The sequence below is a fragment of the Cinclus cinclus genome, chromosome 9 (genome assembly GCF_963662255.1).
Source record: "Cinclus cinclus chromosome 9, bCinCin1.1, whole genome shotgun sequence".
Classification (NCBI taxonomy): Eukaryota; Metazoa; Chordata; class Aves; order Passeriformes; family Cinclidae; genus Cinclus; species Cinclus cinclus.
Genome location: NC_085054.1, coordinates 19,907,823 through 19,925,749, shown reverse-complemented (window position 1 = coordinate 19,925,749; position 17,927 = coordinate 19,907,823). Strand labels below are relative to the sequence as shown.

The 17,927-nt window shown below is 47.3% G+C and overlaps 1 protein-coding gene across 1 annotated transcript in view; it reads left to right on the top strand.

The window, feature by feature from the left end:
• ITGB5 (integrin subunit beta 5) overlaps positions 1–17,927 on the top strand; it is a 56,197-nt gene that overhangs the window by 14,662 nt on the left and 23,608 nt on the right. The window contains exons 4-9 of the mRNA XM_062498101.1: positions 1,023–1,272; positions 4,583–4,751; positions 10,616–10,777; positions 12,312–12,407; positions 13,702–13,791; positions 16,896–17,030. Coding sequence (XP_062354085.1) covers positions 1,023–1,272; positions 4,583–4,751; positions 10,616–10,777; positions 12,312–12,407; positions 13,702–13,791; positions 16,896–17,030 — 902 coding nt within the window. The remainder of the gene's footprint in view (positions 1–1,022; positions 1,273–4,582; positions 4,752–10,615; positions 10,778–12,311; positions 12,408–13,701; positions 13,792–16,895; positions 17,031–17,927) is intronic.

Below are 17,927 nucleotides of genomic sequence, written 5' to 3'. Positions count from 1 at the left end.
TATTTAGATTCCTCCATTAACACAGTGAAAGGCAAACTTTTGCCACCTGCTGTCTGGCTCCACCAAGGTCCATCTGGTATGAAGTTGAGTTCACTTTGAAGCCACTTCTGCTTTTTTGAAGTGTTGGTGTTGCCTGTGGTGGCCTTCCCTGGCACCCCTTCCAGAGAGCATCTCTAGTGAAACCGGTGTGGCAAAGGAGAAGGTCAGGGACAGGCTTTCCTCTGCTTCTCTTCACATCTGCACAGCCTGTGACTCAGCCCTATCAGCTCCTTCCTTTGTGTTCTTCATTTCAGGAAGTTTCACCTCTGCTTCAGTACTTCCCTGGCTGATCCTAACAACTTTCTTTTTCACTTCCCTTTTGCCCTGATTTCTCCAGCTCCGTTTTTGGAGGCAGCTCTTTTTCAAAGGTGTTTCTTCTGTGTCTGCTTCACCTTGACTTTCCTGCACAGCTCAGAGAATGTGTTCAATTCACCTCATGCTGGCTATTTTCTCCTGATCCTCTTCCTTCTCCTGTTCTACCTCCTTCTCTTTTGTGCAGGACTTCTTGGACTGCTCCTGGTTTACTTTGAGAATGTACTCAAATAAGTGTGGGCAGGGTCCCTGTTTCAGTAGTCCATGAAATATCCATTTAAGGTTCACTCTGCTTTTCTTTCCTGTTTTAGAGGAAAACATCCCTGGACTGCACACAGGGCAACAGTGTTTTTCATGTGTCCTTCCCATGTTCTCTCCAATGAGATGGAAAGACCCTTTCTGATACCTTCAAAGAGCTGAAACAGAGACATGTGCTTCGTGTCTTTTTCTTGCCAGCCAGTATACTACATAGCTTAAGAGGACCCAAAGTCAATACCTGTTTTCCTGTTAGTCTCCTAAGGAATGTATTTGGAAAAGCTCATTGCCCTCACCCTCTTCTTTTGAAAAATGATCTCTCTGCTCTGCAGGAGGGGAAAAAAAGTGTGCGATCTGGATTTTTATGCATGCTGGGAATTTTCTTTTCATTGTGCCCAACCTTTGTGTGTGTGCAGGTGACCGGACCTCATTCCGAGTTCAGGTGAGGCAAGTGGAGGACTATCCTGTGGACCTCTACTACCTGATGGATCTTTCCCTGTCCATGAACGACGACCTGGATAATATCCGCAATCTGGGGACCAAGCTGGCTGAAGAGATGCGAAAGCTCACGAGCAATTTCCGTCTGGGGTTTGGCTCTTTCGTGGACAAAAACATCTCTCCTTTCTCCTACACGGCACCAAGATACCAAAACAATCCCTGCATTGGGTAAGTGGGGGGTACACCCTGAAGGGGCAAGGCTGTATTTGCACAGAACCTGGCTGCAGTATTCGTTTGCCTTTTTGCTTTAAGGAATGAACCACACTTCAGCCCTGGCTTTTGTCACTGTGATACTTGAGCAATTCAAAATAGGACAGCTTCTAATTTTGCTGTAGCTGTTGGGAGATCTCTGCATCTAGACATGGGAAATTGTTGTACCAGGGAGCCTGAAGCTATTTTTAAGTACCTGAAAAGGGTGCAGACATAGCAGGCTTTTTTACAGCCTTTAAGGAAAAGGAGGCAGAGCCAGAAATTCCTGATTTCTGATCCTAGCTCTGAGTCATAGTTTGGCCTTGAGTAAATCAATTAAGCTTTTTGTCTACATTTTAAAGATAAGGAGACCAAGGCAATGTAAATCCTTCTCAACAAAAGTGCTTGAAGGAACTGAGATTTGTGATGGCCAGTAGTGCTGATTAATGAGTTTTTGTAGAGTGTTTTTAAGGTGGCAGGCAGGTTTTTTCATCTTTATTGCTGTAGAAGGAAAGCAAACTGGCAGTTACAAAAGACACAAATTATGTGGTTTACTTTGTGGTGGTATCAGAGCCTTTGTCCCTTTATTTCCTTTTTTTTCTTTCTTGTGTCTTTGCAAGAGTCTTTTTGTTTGCCTTTTAACCACTAGAAATCAAGTCCATTGAATTGAGGATTATACCAGAGCAAAATTGGATGTAGGGAAGGATGCCCAGGCTCAGATGGGTTTGGGTGTTGGAACTGAGGGATGGATGCAGCAGCAAGTGCCCTTCTGAGAGAGTGTCACCACTGACACCTTTATAGTCCCTATTTTCACCTCATCCATCAGTGGGTGCTTCCTAGTCATGTAAGGGCAATGAGGAAAACCCTTTGATTTGAGCCATTTTGGGGATACTTACATTGTAAGATCACCTTATACAAGGGTGCCAACTCTGTGTATGCTCTGAGAGGTAGATAAAAACAGCTTGCATCAGCTGTGAGTTTCTAGGCCAGCTCTTGGCACTGACCAAGCATTGGCATCTCACTGCACATTGCTTGTTGACCAGGCGAAAATTATCTGTATTCTCTTTTCACCAGTTCTGTCCAGAGTGGAAAGTCAAATGGATTTTAGCACTGAAAATTCTTGCCTTAATCACAAGGCAGAAGTGACCACACTGAGCCAGGAAGGTGTCTCTGCCACAATGGCTTTGCACAGCAGACTCTTCTAAGTGCTTCTCCTAGAAATTTGGCATAGCCTCCGAGGGATCCTCTCATTCATCTCTCATTCTCAGTCTATGACACCTGCCCTCCAGCTGGGGAGAGGCTTCAGCTGGAGAAATCTTGGGAAATTTGTTTGGCTGGTGTGTGATTTAATTGTAGTGACATGGCTTTTGCCAAGTGAAACATGCAGGAGGAGATGGGTACAAAAGAAGGAGAGGATGGAACTGGACAACTTGGCAACAAAGTGTACCTAAGATTTCCAATGACCTTTTATCGAGAACATCCAGAGCTGTCATCTCAGCTTTTCCCACCATGATCAGGCTACCTGCTTGTTCCTTTGGCTTTACTCAGATGGTTGCTTTTCTTTCTGTGGGTTACTTTAAACCAACCTGGTCTTGGGGAAAACATTTAGGAAGGATTTCCCACAGCAGCTCATCTGGTAGGTGCTCCCTTCCAGTTGCCATGTGTCTCTATCCAAACCAGGGGTGCTGTCTCCCTGCTGGAATCTCCTTCCCCAGCCTGCTCTGTGTGGGGGCTCTGGCTGCTGCCATGTGTTACTGCTGCAGTCAGGTCAGTAGTCAGGCGTGGTTTTGTTTGCAGCTATTTCTGGTGTCAAAACAAACCATTCAGCATCTAAGAAAAGCAAGTAAACATGAGCTGCAGTGTGTGCTTTTAGGCCCTGGTCCAGGCTCTCCCCTCCTCTTCCTTGTGGTGATGACTGACTTGCAGGTCTGGGTGGGGTGCAGCCCTGTTTCCCTTGTCTCCTTCATCACCTCTGCTCCTGACTCACCATCCTGATGGGCTAAGAGCAGCCTGCTGAGACCCTACAGTGCAGAGGTTTCAGACATGGCAGACTCCTTGCCTGGGTGTGAGTGCGATGCAAGTCTGGACATGGATCATGGATCAAAAGGAATGGCTCTAATTGCCAGCCAAGCCCAGGGCAATGAGATCTGCCCCATGGTTAGGTGTGTGTATGGCTGTGTGGATAGAAATCCCTGCTCTGGAGTCCCTTGTGAGGGATTTGAATTCTCAGCGATGGTAAATTTAAGTACTCCTGTGTGTAAAAAGCTCCTTTCAACTTACCCCATAGTGGGTCATGTGTCAGCAGAAGCTTTTAATTGTACTCTGGGTTATATGTTTAAAGATAAGAATGAATTAGTGTCAGGCCAACTCCTTTTAAAACACATTTCTTCTTAACCCTTCCCATCCCTCTCTGCTGCACACACTCACTGATTTCCCATGCCACAGGAGCTCCTCTGCTGGGCTCTGCAGGTGAGCACCAAAACTGCCTTCTCATGGTTTTGTATGGAAAATAAAAGGTTTCCTGGTAGCCTGCCAAGACATTTCTCTGCCTTAGGGTGCCCCTCCTACCTTTCTGCTCCAGTGGCGCCCTGGGAAACAGAGATGGTGTTTGCTCACCAGCTTGCAGTGAGAGTGGGAGGAAGCTTGAACTGGTGTTTCCCATCTCGTACTGGTCAATTGCCAGATGCCTGGTGGTGTGCAGTAGGTGTAGGGTGGCTTGTACTGACAAGAAAACTGGATGATACTGAAAATCTGTACTGCAGAAGAGGGGAAAGGTAGCTCTTGACAGTGATGCGCCTGCCCTTTGACACCATTCCACTGGTTCTGCAGGGGTGGGACACGGCTCCCATGACCCTCCTGGGCTGCTGGGGAGGGGGACCTTCCAAAACACAGCCTCTTTATCACTGGGTCTCACCCTTGGCTGCAGATTCCCAGTAAAAAACACTTAATGAGTGCTGAAACTGCAGCGCTGCATGGCCCAGGGTGGACTGGTGCTCAGTGCCTCCACTCACATTGTACGTGGAGAGACATGTTCAGTCGTGGTGGGATCTCTGGAAACTTCAGCTTTTGAAAGTCCCTGAGGGGAAACAAAACAATAAGGGCTCTACTGTGTAGGGTTTTGCAGAAAAATAGCCAGAAATTGAAGGGTCAAAAATATGAAGCATTGTGAAAGTATTGCAACCCTCTGAACAGAATTTTGGAGACCAACCTGGTAGAGCTTGGAGCTTCTGCAGTCCTTGGCTGCGGGTGTGGTTCCTCACAGCTGACCACTCCTCTGTTCTTCCCACAGTTATAAGCTGTTTCCCAGTTGTGTCCCGTCCTTTGGTTTCCGCCACCTCCTGTCCCTGACGGATAAAGTCGACCGTTTCAATGAAGAAGTCCAGAAACAGAAGGTTTCCCGCAACAGAGATGCTCCAGAGGGCGGCTTCGATGCCATTTTGCAGGCTGCTGTGTGCAAGGTGAGTTGCTCTGATTTCTGGAGGTTTCTTCTGCTCTGTTCTTGAACCAAGACAAAGCTTCAGTTTGTCATTTCTTAGAAGTAACTACTAATTTTTTCTTGGAGAAACTGAAAGATGCTTTTAATAGTAGAAGCGTTTGTTTTTATGTGCTTTTGTAGATAAACAGGTGAAGGAAAAAAGGTTAGTTGTTTTTCTTGTTTAAAGGGATAAAAATGGAGCTTTTGCAAATGCAGATTTAGGGCTGATATTTCATTACACAATTAGACCTTTGGTGCTGACCACCAGGACAGAATCCTTTAAGATTCACATACAGTTGTGTGCAGCAGCACTGCACATCAGCTCAATGTGTTTTTCAAGGGTGTGTCAAACACATCTTGCAGCTGTTGACCCACACTGAGGGTTGGAGCTGGTTCCTACTGCTGATACTTTCCCTTTTTGTGTGTGGGGGGATGATCTCACCTCTGGGTGCTGATAGCCTGCTCTCCCTGTTTGTCAGCAGAACTGGAGCAGAGTTCATTAGCTTGGTGCCATGTTACTCATGTCCTTAGGGTTTTTGGAGATGCTTGCTTGAAGATCTTTCTGGAACAAGTAGTTGGGTTGCTCCATATTCCTTTGTCATGAGTGAAAGTGTCAGCTCCATTCTGACATGAGTCTGAGCTTCCCTGCTCACCGGGAATGGCTCTGTTTGCTATTTCCCCTATTGCTGTAATTTGATTTGTGTTTGCTTTAGCCTTTTGTAGTCCTTTTGCTTGGACATGTTTTCTTCTGGGTCTGAATTTTGGGAGCTGGGAGATAGGCATGGTCTGTGGGAGTGATGGCTTGCAGGCATGCGGGAAACCAGATCTTTCCTTGCCTGAGTTGTCTTCACTATGCTTCATGGTCTTGGCAGGACTGAACCTGCCCCATTGGGGCATCTTCCCACGGATATTGTTGTTGGCACAACTGCAGTGCTGCTCCCAATAATTGTCTCAATATAAAGTGCTTCTCAGTTTTGGAGAGGTTGCTCCCATGATTAGAACAGGGATGGCTCAGGATGGTGACTCAGTTGTGCCATTCACCATGTGGATTTTTGCACTCCCTTCCATAATGTTATTACAAAAACAGGCAAATATTTTCCTCTGATGCAGAAGTACTTCAGTGTTTATCACAAGGGCTCATTTCTGAAGTGTTGGTGGAAGGCAGGAGACCTGCAAGATACTTCTTCTATATTTGTGCCAGTCCCAGATTGTTGGTAAGGACCAAAATGGTTAACTGTCCTTGAATGCCCAGCTTGGTCCCTTCTAAATATAAAAGATGAATTTAGATGCTGGTACCATCTAAGTTCAGGAATGATCACCCTCTAGGAAGGGTGAGCAAAGGTGAGCATGTACACATTCATGACTGCCGGTATGATGTGGCAGGTCATGAGAGTGAATTTCTGCAGCCATAGCAGTTAATTAATTACAGGAGCTTGGGTGTGGGAAAGGAAGTCCATGGGACTGGTGTTCAAGGCAGGAGAACTGGCTGTGCCATGAGTCGTGCTGCACTGGCAGTCCCTTGCTCTGGATAGAGCAACTGCCTCTCATCACAACCATGAGCAGCAAAGACTCTGTCTAGAGTTAAAAAAGGCAAAATTTCAGGGCAGCAGATTGACATTAGGATGTTGGGTCCCAAAGTCAAAATGGGAACTTACTGCTTAATTTCCCTTGTGGTGCCTAAGTGGCGGCCCAGACTGGTCAGTGGCTGTAGGCTGTGGTGAGGCTCAACACCACTGAGAGTGGTGTGGGTTGCAGATATCTAGGGTGGCAGTGAAGTGCAGCTTACTAACAAGGATGTTCTTGGGATGGAGTTTTTCATCCTGCAGTGACTAATGGTGTATCATGGGGATGAAAACCCCAGAAACAGAGTAATTTCTAATAACTCAGGAGCTATTTCCCCCACCCCCCATGCAAGGACAGCAGCATATGGGTGACCTTGGTGACTTCTGAGGTGGGTTTCCTCATCGCTGCTGTGGCACCCCATTGCATCTCATTGGCATGCTCCAGCCTTTTCCAGTGTAGTTATCACCTTAGAAAGTCCCCTGCCTTGGGGACGTGCAGCGTGTTGTCCATGAAGTGCATTGTGCTCAGCTGGTCATGGCATAGCACAGCCTCACTGTCTCAAGCCATAGTGTCTCAACAAGGTCTTTTCCTCCCCTTCTGAGGTGTCAGAAACAATACCTCCTGTGTTGACTAGATGTTTTTACACTGGAATGCATAGCAAGCATTTCTTCTGCATGAGCTGCCTCAGGGCTCTATAGCACTCGAGTCATTATTTTGGCCTGTTTTTCAACCCGAGGAAGGGGCAAAGTTTGTACAGCTAATAGAGACTTAGGAGCAGGCCCAGGGTTTGGCTCCTTTCTGAAAGATGAAGATATGGTAAATGTTATTCTCAAGGCAATGAAAGAGCCAGAGACAATAAGCCTTTATTCTGATGCTAAAATAGTATGCCAGGAATATTAATCAGCCTTCCATAATTGCATTTTCCATTTGCAGTATTTTGGTTTTTTGCCATTCTCTAAGTGCAAGCCTCATATGGCTCGGTGGTACGTGTAAGTTTTAGATCTTACATGCTAAGATCTAAGATGCAGTGAGGAGATAATGCTAGATTGGAAAATAAAGCATCTTTTAGAGTGGTTTTGATTTGTGCTTGCTAGACACTGGTACATGGAGATAGCCAAGACATCTGGGAGACACAGAGGTGCCTTTCAGAGCAATACCAAGTGAAGGAGGTTTTGGCTTTTGATTCCTAAGGCATACTTGCCTTGTACCTGTGTCTGTTTCTTGGTTCCAAGAAGGTCTGCACCTGAGAAACTGGTGAGGTTTTAGATAAATTGATGAATCCAGTGGGGTCTCCTGGGAACTCAGTCTTGGCAATTGAATGGCTTTTATTCGGTGCCCAAAATATAAATGTAGGTATTTATTCAGGCATGGAAATACAGGCTTTGCAGCCTTTTCAATAGTATTTGGAGGGCTGTGCTGATGCAGCTGTGGCAGTTTTGCCAGTCACTATTGGAGTGAGAAGCTGGTTTTTTTTGGGGTACAGAAGGCAACTGCAGCTGGTTGTAGGAGAAGGGGTGGGATCTGTAGCACCCCCAGCCCTGTGGAAACGTGTTATTCTTCTTTGGGTCCAGTCCCACCCCTGCCTTTAAATTCCTTATCCCATAATGATCAAAAACCAGATGAGGGGGTAGGCATCAGTGCAGGGTTTTTTGTTCAGCAATCCCAGTCCAATAAAAATAAATGAAATTCTCCTTGGTTATTTTCTTTAAGCAGAGCAGAGTGCTGCTCTGGGTTTCTCAGTGGAAACTGCATGCTGAAGAGCTGTATTTTCCAGTGCCTGGAAGCCACTGGCAGAGGCAGTGTGAGATGCTCCTTTGCATGCCAGCCTCCTTGAGGGGCTTTTTTTTTGGTAGGTCTACAGCTTGTTTTGGTGTGAGATCAGCACTAGCTTGGCTTGCCCATCCAAGGCACCCTGGTTTGATGCTCTGAGGCATCTTATACTTTCAGTGCCTGGATATTGGCACTGGGACTGTGGGTGCTCATTGCTTTTGGGAGTGAGTTCCTGAGCTGGCAGCTCCCAAGGCTGCCACAGAAGTTTTGATACTGTTTATGTCGGAAATTGTATCAGAGTCATGGAGAGTTTGTCTGCAAAGGAATGCTTAACCCATGATTTAAAGGTGGGCTTAGCAGGCAGGTGACCAGCACCAGCACCCCTGAAGTGACTTTTTAACTGCTGCTTGGAGTTCCTTTTCTTTGTGTGCAGCAGATTCTAAGGAAATGAAACTCAGACTAATCCTTCTAATCTCTTTGGAAGTTTCTTGGCCTTAATCATTTAAAAAGAAATCAGCTTTGGATACTCAAAGAAAAGTGAATTGGATGGGCTTCTGTCTGGTGGCTGAGTAGACTGAAAACTGCCTCTTGCATTATTAGAGCTGTAATCACTTTTGGGTTGAGTTCTTAAGAAGTTATATTTTGGCATGAAGTTTTGGCCTTTTGTCCAGTGGGGTAACTTCAGTGGAATGAATCCTGCTTCCCAGAGCAAAAAAGTCCTTATTGCTTCCTGAGCTGGACTATAATGTGCCGGTGCATGGTAAAGGATGTGTGTTGCCAAAAATTTCTTCCTACAGCCTTATATTCATCATGGGGATCTTTAAAACATCAATAAAGAAAATAAACCTTTTGTAATTGGAAGGAAAAAGGAATCTACTCTGGAATAGTGTCACTGAAGCAAGAGTTATATTTTTTGGAAAGATCAGCAGGCTTTGGGCTATGACTCACATTTGGAGGTGAAGATTGTGTTGGCACACGTGATTCTGCACCCTTCTGCCTGCTCTGCTCTTCTGCCTGCCCACGCCAGTGCTTTCCATGGAAAGGGCCTGCATCTTCCTGTAAACAGGGCAGGGTTTGGGTTTTGCTAGATATGCTCTGGAGGAGTTGGGTATCTCCATCTGCACCATGTTCCCATCAATGAGCTCCTACCAGCTTTTCTCTTGTGCCTTCCCAAAGGATTTGTGTGGTGGTACTCTGAGCCAGGGTCTGGAGGGAGGGGAATGCTGAAGGTATGTGGGCAGGGAAGGTGTGGGGCTGTCTTTGCTGGCAGATAGTCATTGTGGCCAGCCCAAGGGGAAGTTCTGGACAGTGGGACTTTCTGCCTTCAGTCTGTGCCGTGGCAGGATCTCCCTGCTGTGTTCAGTAGCAGGACCCCTGCCCACTGCTTGGCAGTGACCTGGCAGCAGGAGCAGCCACTGAGCAGATGGGGTTTGCTGCAGCACTATAGTTTGCATAAAATTTGCTTTGGGCACCTCTGTTTCCTTCCACTTCCATTGCAAGTGCTTCAGTATGCTGTTATATGCACAGATCTGCTTCTCGGGCTGATGAAAACTTAGAAACCTAGGGAAGTTCCATGGGATGGAAATGTTTGTAATCTAGATCTTATCCCTTTACTTGAAAAAAATCTGTCCTTATATCTGTCTTAATGCAAATACAGTGCTAATGTCTGGTCCTTGCACAGAGGGACCAAGGGAAGGTCAGAGGACACTTCATGTGCTGTGCTTGACACCTCAGTGCTTTCGTAGGGACTGCTACATCATGTCTTGACATCACTACGTTTTTAAATTGGCAGAAATTTCTCAGAGCAGCACTGTGCAGATTGGTTGTGTGGGATCAGTGGCAGCAGCAATGCCGAATGTCCATGCTCTGCTCTGGCTGTGGGTACCCCTGCCCTCCTGGGCTGTGGTGCAGGGGGATGGAGCTGCTTGGGGCATGTGTAGAGTTACAGCAGAGGCACCATTGCTTCCAGGAGATGTGTGCAGAAGGAAATCAGGGCAGAGTGCCTAGGCATGAACGTGGGTGCACCAAAGCCAGTCCCCTCAGGCAGGGTCCTCACTGTCCATCACAGCTCAGAAACAGCCTTTATGAGCAGGCAGTAATGAAAATGCTGAGTGGGGACACTGCAGCTCTTGCTGTTGTGTTGGCTGCTCCACAGAGCTGAGGAAACAAGGTCAGATTAAATGTGTGTGGAGGAAGTTGGCAGGTCTCCTTTGGCTGTAAAAGCGGCTGAAATTCTTACTTCTGGATCTGGGTAGAGGTCTGGTGGACAGTCAGCATACCTCCTCATGCCTTTTAAATTAAGTGTGTTGGAAGGAGATGCTGGAAAATGCTGGATGGACGCCTGACATTTTGTTTTCGTACCAGGGATGGGTGGACAGGAGCATGGTACTCTCCTAATTAATGCTAATGAGTCTGCTGCTGGCCAGGCACATGGCTGGGACCACATGCAGGGAGAGGGGTGAAGCTTGGCAGGGCTGTCAAGGCTGCTGTCTCACAGGGTTTGCTTTCCCCCAGGAGAAGATTGGCTGGCGTAAGGAGGCGTCTCACCTGCTGGTCTTCACCACGGACGATGTGCCCCACATAGCCCTGGATGGGAAGCTGGGGGGGCTGGTGCAGCCCCACGATGGCCAGTGCCATCTGAATGAAGCCAACGAGTACAGCGCGTCCAGCCAGCTGGTGAGTGCGGCACGGGGCCCAGGGCCCAGAGACCTCCAGGGTTGGTGGACCTTTCTGGAGACCAGCCAGCCCCTCCTCCAGCAGCTTTTGGCAAATGCAGTGCCCGGTTTAACCCAGCTTCTGCAATTTGCAAATAAAATTTGCTCTTCCCTTAGGCATTCCCCCATAGTGAATGCCTCTGTGATGTTCATAAAGAAGCTGGTTTCTTAGTGAGGTCCTTCAAAGCTCATTGTAATGGATGGAGAAGTAACTTGGTGTCCTGAAGAGCATTACGTTTTGCCTGCAAAGTGTAGAGGAAACACAGAATATGTCATCCCTTTTCTAAAATATGTCTGGGGAGGGTGGAGTCTGAGGACTGTCCAGAGGACCCTTCCTGAGGAGGGTGTATCTACCTTGATGTGGCTACACTAGCAAGTACATCAGAATGCTCCTTTTCTTCACAACCTTTTAGCACAACACTAACATAAGTCTTGGTAATAAACAGGCAAAATAGCCCTTTTTAAAAATTGAAGTCAGTGGAGAAAACTTCTGGGATGAATGAACACTTGCCTGCCGCTTCATTATCCCATCCTTCTGCAGAATGGTGCTTTATTCAGCAGATCACATACACTAATTATGTAATTATACATGTATGTAAATATACATGTATATACATGATATGTTATTACGTAATTATAAATATAGTGTAATTATAATTACACTAATTATTTTGTTCCTGAACGTCGCCCTGTGAGGGGAGGGGGATCTGGGTGGCAGTGTTAAGGTCAGAAGCTGGGCTCTCCAGTGGAACCCCCTGTGCAATCCTACCAAGTGGATGTATATGTAAGGCAGCACAGTCCCTGAACTGGCTCCCTTATGTGCAGCTGGTGCTGGGAGCTGACATGGGGACACTGCCTTGGTGTTTCCATGTTTGAATCTCAGAGGCTCTCAACCAGCCTTCCAGTCTTCAAGTCAATGAGACGTTTTCTTCTGAGGACAGCACTTCAGAAGCAGGCGGGTGTTTTAAACTCAAGCTGGTCTCTTAACTGAGCCCTGGTTTGTTATTTTGTTGCTAGAGCAGTGTCTCCCTGCCATCCTCTCTGAGAAATCTGCAGAATTAGAGTTTATTGTAATCTCCTTGTGGTAAGCAGAAAGAGCAGGCAATGGATGCTTTGGGAGAAAAAAAATTGATACATTTTCACTTTCTGCAGTTGTAGATCTCCCTGCCTCCCACCCCTTGAGGTAGCAGCCACTTAGCACATGTGCGTCGGCTGGTGGCAAAATAGAAAGAGGAAAGAAATAAACCCTGTGTTTTGGGTATTGCTGTAGCTAGCGGTGTTGTCAGTCATGTAGTCTTGTGAGGAGTGCAGTAGAAATATTTAACAGATTTCTACTATTTCAGTTGGGATTGTACTGGTACCTCAGGGACTTCATCCCACAACAAAACACACCATGTGTCTGGAATGAATTTTGCTGTTGGGACGAGAAGAGCAATGAAATTAGTCTTTGTTTCTGTGTTACCCACCGGTCTTTCTGCCTGTTTTTTAACCCTAAGGATTATCCTTCCCTGGCACTTCTTGGGGAGAAACTTGCTGAAAACAACATCCACCTGATTTTCGCTGTCACAAAAAGTCATTACATCCTGTACAAGGTAAGTGCTGCGGAGTTGCCTGGGCTGGGGGGAGATTGAAACGTCTCTTGAGGCCCTGGGGAGCAGAGGCAGCTGCAAACACGTGTGTGTGTGTGGTGATAAAACACACGTGTGTGTGCTGTGATAAAACACGCATGTGCGTGTGTGCGCGGTGATAAAACACACGCGTGTGTGTTTGGTGATAAAACACACGCGTGTGTGTGTGCGGTGACAAAACACGTGTGCGCGCAGTGATGAAGCACGCGCGTGTGTGCGCGCGCAGTGATGAAGCACGCGCGGGTGCACGGTGATAAAACACACCTGTGCGCGCGGTGATAAAACACGCATGTGTGTGTGTGTGGTGATAAAACACGTGTGTGCATGTGGCATGCGTGTGGCCACAGGCTGCCCAGTGCAGGCAGGCAAGGCTCAGCCCTGCTAGTCCTTTCAGCAAAAAGCACTAAAGCTTCTTAGAGCAAGCAGACCTATATGTGTTAGTGAGCATGTGAAGAGCTAAAATAGACTCCATGTTAATCTGGATGTTCGGACGGCTGCCAGCGTGCAGCGTGCCAGAGAGCAGAAACCTGCTCGGCCCATTCTGCAGTGACTTAATCCCATTACCTAATCATGCACAGCATCCCTGCCCAGCTGTGTTTTTCCATCACAGAATCCAGGGCCCTGATGTGCCACAGATGATTTGAACTCTCCTGCCATTCCTGCACTGCCCTCCTAAAGGAAAGTTGACCCAAGGCACAAAGACCAGTGTGTGTCTGGGGCTGCCCTGTGGGTTTTCACTGCTCTGCGGATGCAGGGCTGGTGTTTCAGGCGGGGCTGCTTTTGGAAAACTCTGCCGAGGCCCTCGAGGCTCACGCAAGAACAACAAGCAGCCGTGTTGCTATGGTCAGGATGCTGCTGTTCGCCCATGGGGAGTGGGAGGGCTGAGCTTGTTCTCCACCTCCTCTCTTGGGGATGCTCAGGGTTGTGAGGGAAGTCGGGATCCAGCCCTTCCTTCCCTCCCTGCAGTGCCAGCTTTCCCGAGTGCACAGAGGCTGGGTCTTGCCCCCTCTAGCAGCAGAGACAAGTATGTTTGTCCCTGTCCCATGTCCGTGAGCTTTGTTTAATATTTGACATGCTTCATTAGCAATGGTTTACTTTTAAAAGCCCCACATTAATGGGAGCCTAACCATACCACTCGGTGATGGGGCAGTGTGTGTGGCCTGTGTCCCTGCCATGGGGTCAATCCCTCCTCGTCCTCTGCTTTCCTCTCTGTGCCTCAACATTTTAATTTTTCTTTATTTTTATTTATTTTTTGAAGAACTTTACCACTTTGATCCCTGGAACAACGGTGGAAATTTTGCACAAAGATTCCAAGAATATTATTGAGCTGATCGTCAAAGCCTACAACGTAAGTGCATTTTAATGCCACAGCTGCTGAAGTGAGAAGTGATGAGAGCTTGGCCATCTCAGCTCTCCTCAGTGAGCTCCACCTGGCTTGGCTGCCTCCCTCCCCTGTCCCCTCCACACTGCTGGAGCTAGGATGTCCACCCTGGAGAGGGAAACAAGGTGTGTGAGGAGGACAAGAAGCACGGATACCCAAGAGAGCCTGTGGGACAGCAGAAATTTCACCTCATGTCTCTTATGTGCAGAATTACCCACAGAACACAGCCCCCATCTAAGACAGATCTCTCTCAGAGCACCCTACCAGTTGGTAAAATAGATTATTTCTTTGTTATCTGATGTTCAGAGGTCTCTCAAGGATGGGACCAGGTCCAGATTAGGTCGCATCCTTGAGTTGCTGTCTGTGCAGCCCACATTGGTTTTCAGCACCCTGTGAGTACCACCATGCTCCCAAAGGAGCCCTGCCTCTGTGGCATTGCCAGTGCAGCCTGCCCTGCCACAGTGAGGAGGACAGCAAGGGACCTGGAGTTGCACTTCTGACCTGATGTTGTCCATCTCCAGGGAGATCAGGGGAGCAGATCAGTTTGAAGCAGCTAAATTGCATGTTCACAGCATAGTTGGTGTCAACATTTGTGTTGACTTCTCTCTGAATTCTTATGAGTCAGGTCTTTCACCACCCCTCAAGCCTTTGGATATCAATACAAGCTGATGAAAACCACTGGGAATCCTGTGGCTGTACCACTGCTCCCTCCTCTTTGCGCGTGAGCTTTCCAGCACAGCTGGCTGGAAACCATTGGATGCTTAGACCAAGGAGCCCCATGGAATGAGCTCTGTGGGTAGACTGGCTGCTGAGACTGGGGTTAGTTTCTTGCCTGCTCAGCTGGGTGATGGGTGTGGGCTGGGACCCTCAGGAGTGCTGTAGGGAGCTGGCAGCTCTGCCTGTGCCATGGTCAGCCCAGGGCCACTGGAAACCTGGCACCCACCCAGCCCGTCTCCTCTCCGTAGATTTGTTTTCTTCCTGAAATGATGGAGAAAATTCTCACTGAGGGAGATGGCTAAAATTCTGTTTCCCAAATGGGAGTGAATGTTTTTTTTATTCCCTGTGAAAAGAAAAGTCTGAGCCTGGAGAAATCCTTCATCTGCAACAGGGACTGTCTTCTCCTGCGGGGTGGCAGTCGCTGATGTTCTGGGCCTGGGCTCAGTCCCTCCCCTTCAGTGTTTTCTCCATCTCTGGTCCTCTCTCACTGGCTTCCCCTCACTGATGCACACATCAGACTTGCTCAGGGCTTACGTTATCCTCAGGATTGCTTTTCCCCATCTCTTCATCTCCTTTCTCACTTGCCCAACATGCTGCCCCCTCTCCCTCATCCCGCCAGGTGTGAAGCAAAAGAGAACAAGGACTACTTTCTCCCTGCCCTTCCCCCAAATCTCAACATACCTGGGAGATGGGAAGCTCATGGGAGACTGTGCCCAGACACAGGGCTGGGTTTGGACTCATGAGAGCAAATGGTATGCTATTTTAAGAAGCACTTTCCTAAACCAAATCCAGGCAGGTTGTGGGAGTGTTTCTTGTTGCAACCACCAGTTGCCCTCTGTAGTGGCTGTGGTGGTGTCAGAAGACACTGGTGTGTAACAGTGCTGAGGGGCTGACCATAATGGCACTGCATTTAGGGAAACAGCATGACTATACAGGGCTGATAAAAGGACTTTGCACCTGTGTAGGAACATAGGATGAGGCTGTACAGGGTCATACTGAGGCCTGGCATGGTGTCCTGTTTTCTGCCATGCTACCAATGGGATGCTCTGGGAAAGAAGACAGGGGAGCATATCAGCGTGGCATCTAATTTCTGCAGGATGATTTGGGGTAGAGCAGTGTCCATAAATTAATTGGCAATTGGCACACACAGCGTTCAGCCCACAGGCAATGGATGCTCCGTATGGTCCCAGCTGCTACCCCATGAACGGCTTCTCTGTTACTATAGAGAGTAGAGAGATGGCAAATGATTCCTTTCTTTCCTCAAGGACTGTTTAGATTCACCCAGCCAAAACTCATTTATTTACTGTCCATTTCTAGAAGCATTGGCCCTTTGCTGGCGTGTGAACCTTGCTTTTGTCATCACATGTACTGGCAAGAGGTCTGAATTAGCACTTTTCCTTAATCTGACCTCTTTGGTGAGGGCAGGGGGAAGAGGGATGGAGCTGGAAGCTGGCTTTGGATAACAAGCATATTTGTACAAAAAGCTCCATTTTGAAAAACTTTGTCGTTTTTGGACACCACTGGTATAAAAATCACTTCCAGCCATTGGAAGAATTAAACAAAACAATGTCATTCTGAATTAATATTTATAAACTTCATTTTGTTGTGACTTAAAAAGTCTGTGTATGCAGCAGGGTAGAGAGTTGAGAAGCAGAAGAAAGGGGTAGAAGCACACCAGAACCTCACAGATGGAAAATGCTCTTCACTTTTAAAAATTTTTTCAAAGAAAGAGATTTTTCAACAATTTTTTCCCATGGTGCTTTTTCCAGCTGACACTTATGGAAGGGTACATTTTGTTCAGCTTTTTCTTCTAAGAGAGAGAATACATTTTTCTGACCAGTTGGGTGAAAGGAAGAAAGCAGGACAGCATTAGTGCAGTTTCACATCCCTGTGCTGCACAACAGACATTGTAGAACAGCTGCCAGTGGAGAATCAGGCTTTGCACTTTGATCAGGAGCTGGTTTATGGGGAGGAGAAGGTGCAGATGTGTACTGAAAGCTCTGACCTTCAATTCAGAGATATTTTGTTTGTGGTTGAGAAGGTTTTCTTCTTTTTCTTGTGGACCCGTATGTTTCCAGCACTGGCTGCACTGTCCATTACACCTATCCTAGAGGGCATAAGCCACCTGCAGGGGTGGCAGGCAGCTCCCTGTAAATCTAGTTGTGATCATCAGAAGTCTTCTGTGCTGGTTGAGTCAAACTCAAATGTCAAGGTGTGTGCAGGGGTGATTTTTTTTCATATAGGTGCAGAGATGTCCTACCCAACCTCTGGAAACACCAGGAGAAGAGACCAAAGCAGAAACCTCCCTTCTGTCTTTGGGAGCTTGATGGCTTGCTTTCCCATTGTGTTTCCAGAGTATTCGTTCCAAGGTGGAGCTCACAGTCTGGGACAGCCCTGAGGACATTGGCTTGACCTTCACTGCCACATGCCAGGATGGGTTGTCCTATCCTGGGCTCAGGAAGTGTGGGGATCTCAAAATTGGAGACACGGTGAGTCTGCATTTCAATCTGTTCCCCGGAGAGGCTGTTTCACCTGCTTCCCTTGGTTGATGATTGATCCTGGGCAATAAAACAGAGTTTTGCTCATTTTCCTCTGCTTTCCTCATGATGCTATAGAAACCCACAGAGAATGGCTCTGCTAGAAGTAGTTCTAGCAGAGCTACTTCTAGTAGTGCAGGTCAGTCCAAGGTAAGCTGTGAGGAAAGAGGGAATACAGGTCTCTTGTCTACAGTACTGAGCTAAAGGTCCTGATCAGGCAGCAGGATGCAATAGTCAAAAATGCTTTTTTCCCTTAATCACAGATGTTCACATCACACTCTCACCTGTGAAATTCCATGGGCAGCAACCCTCCTCTCCTGTGTTCTGTTCCTAGGTTATTGGATAGCAGCACAGACTGAAATAAATGTTTACATGGCATAATCCATCCTCTGCTTTTTAAAAAGCTAAGAAGCTAAGCTTTGCTTGTTTGAATTGAGTATTGATGTAGATAAATGAGTTGCTGGGCTGCAGGACTAGGGCAGGAGGGCTCAGGTCAGTGGGGAACCTCTTCCCTTTCTTCAGACCTTTGCTGTCTGAGGCCATTGGTGTGGGTTCATTAGCAGCCTGATTGCCTTATTTGAGAAGAGTGACTCTGCAAACATACCAGAGCTCTCAGTGCTGTAGCATATAAAAATAGTTTGAAAGAGTCAACAGTAGCTGGAGTTTTACCCTGCCAAATAAGGATCATGTGAGGTGTTAAACAGGGAGGTGGCCTTGCTTTTTAAACTGAATTTACTGGGTCTTGGATACTGGGTAAAAGCAGTCACTGCAGCTTCTTGTTCCTACAGCAAAACTTGAACTCCCAAGGAAGCAGAGTCAATCTGGTGGTTGATCCTGGGCTCCCAACTT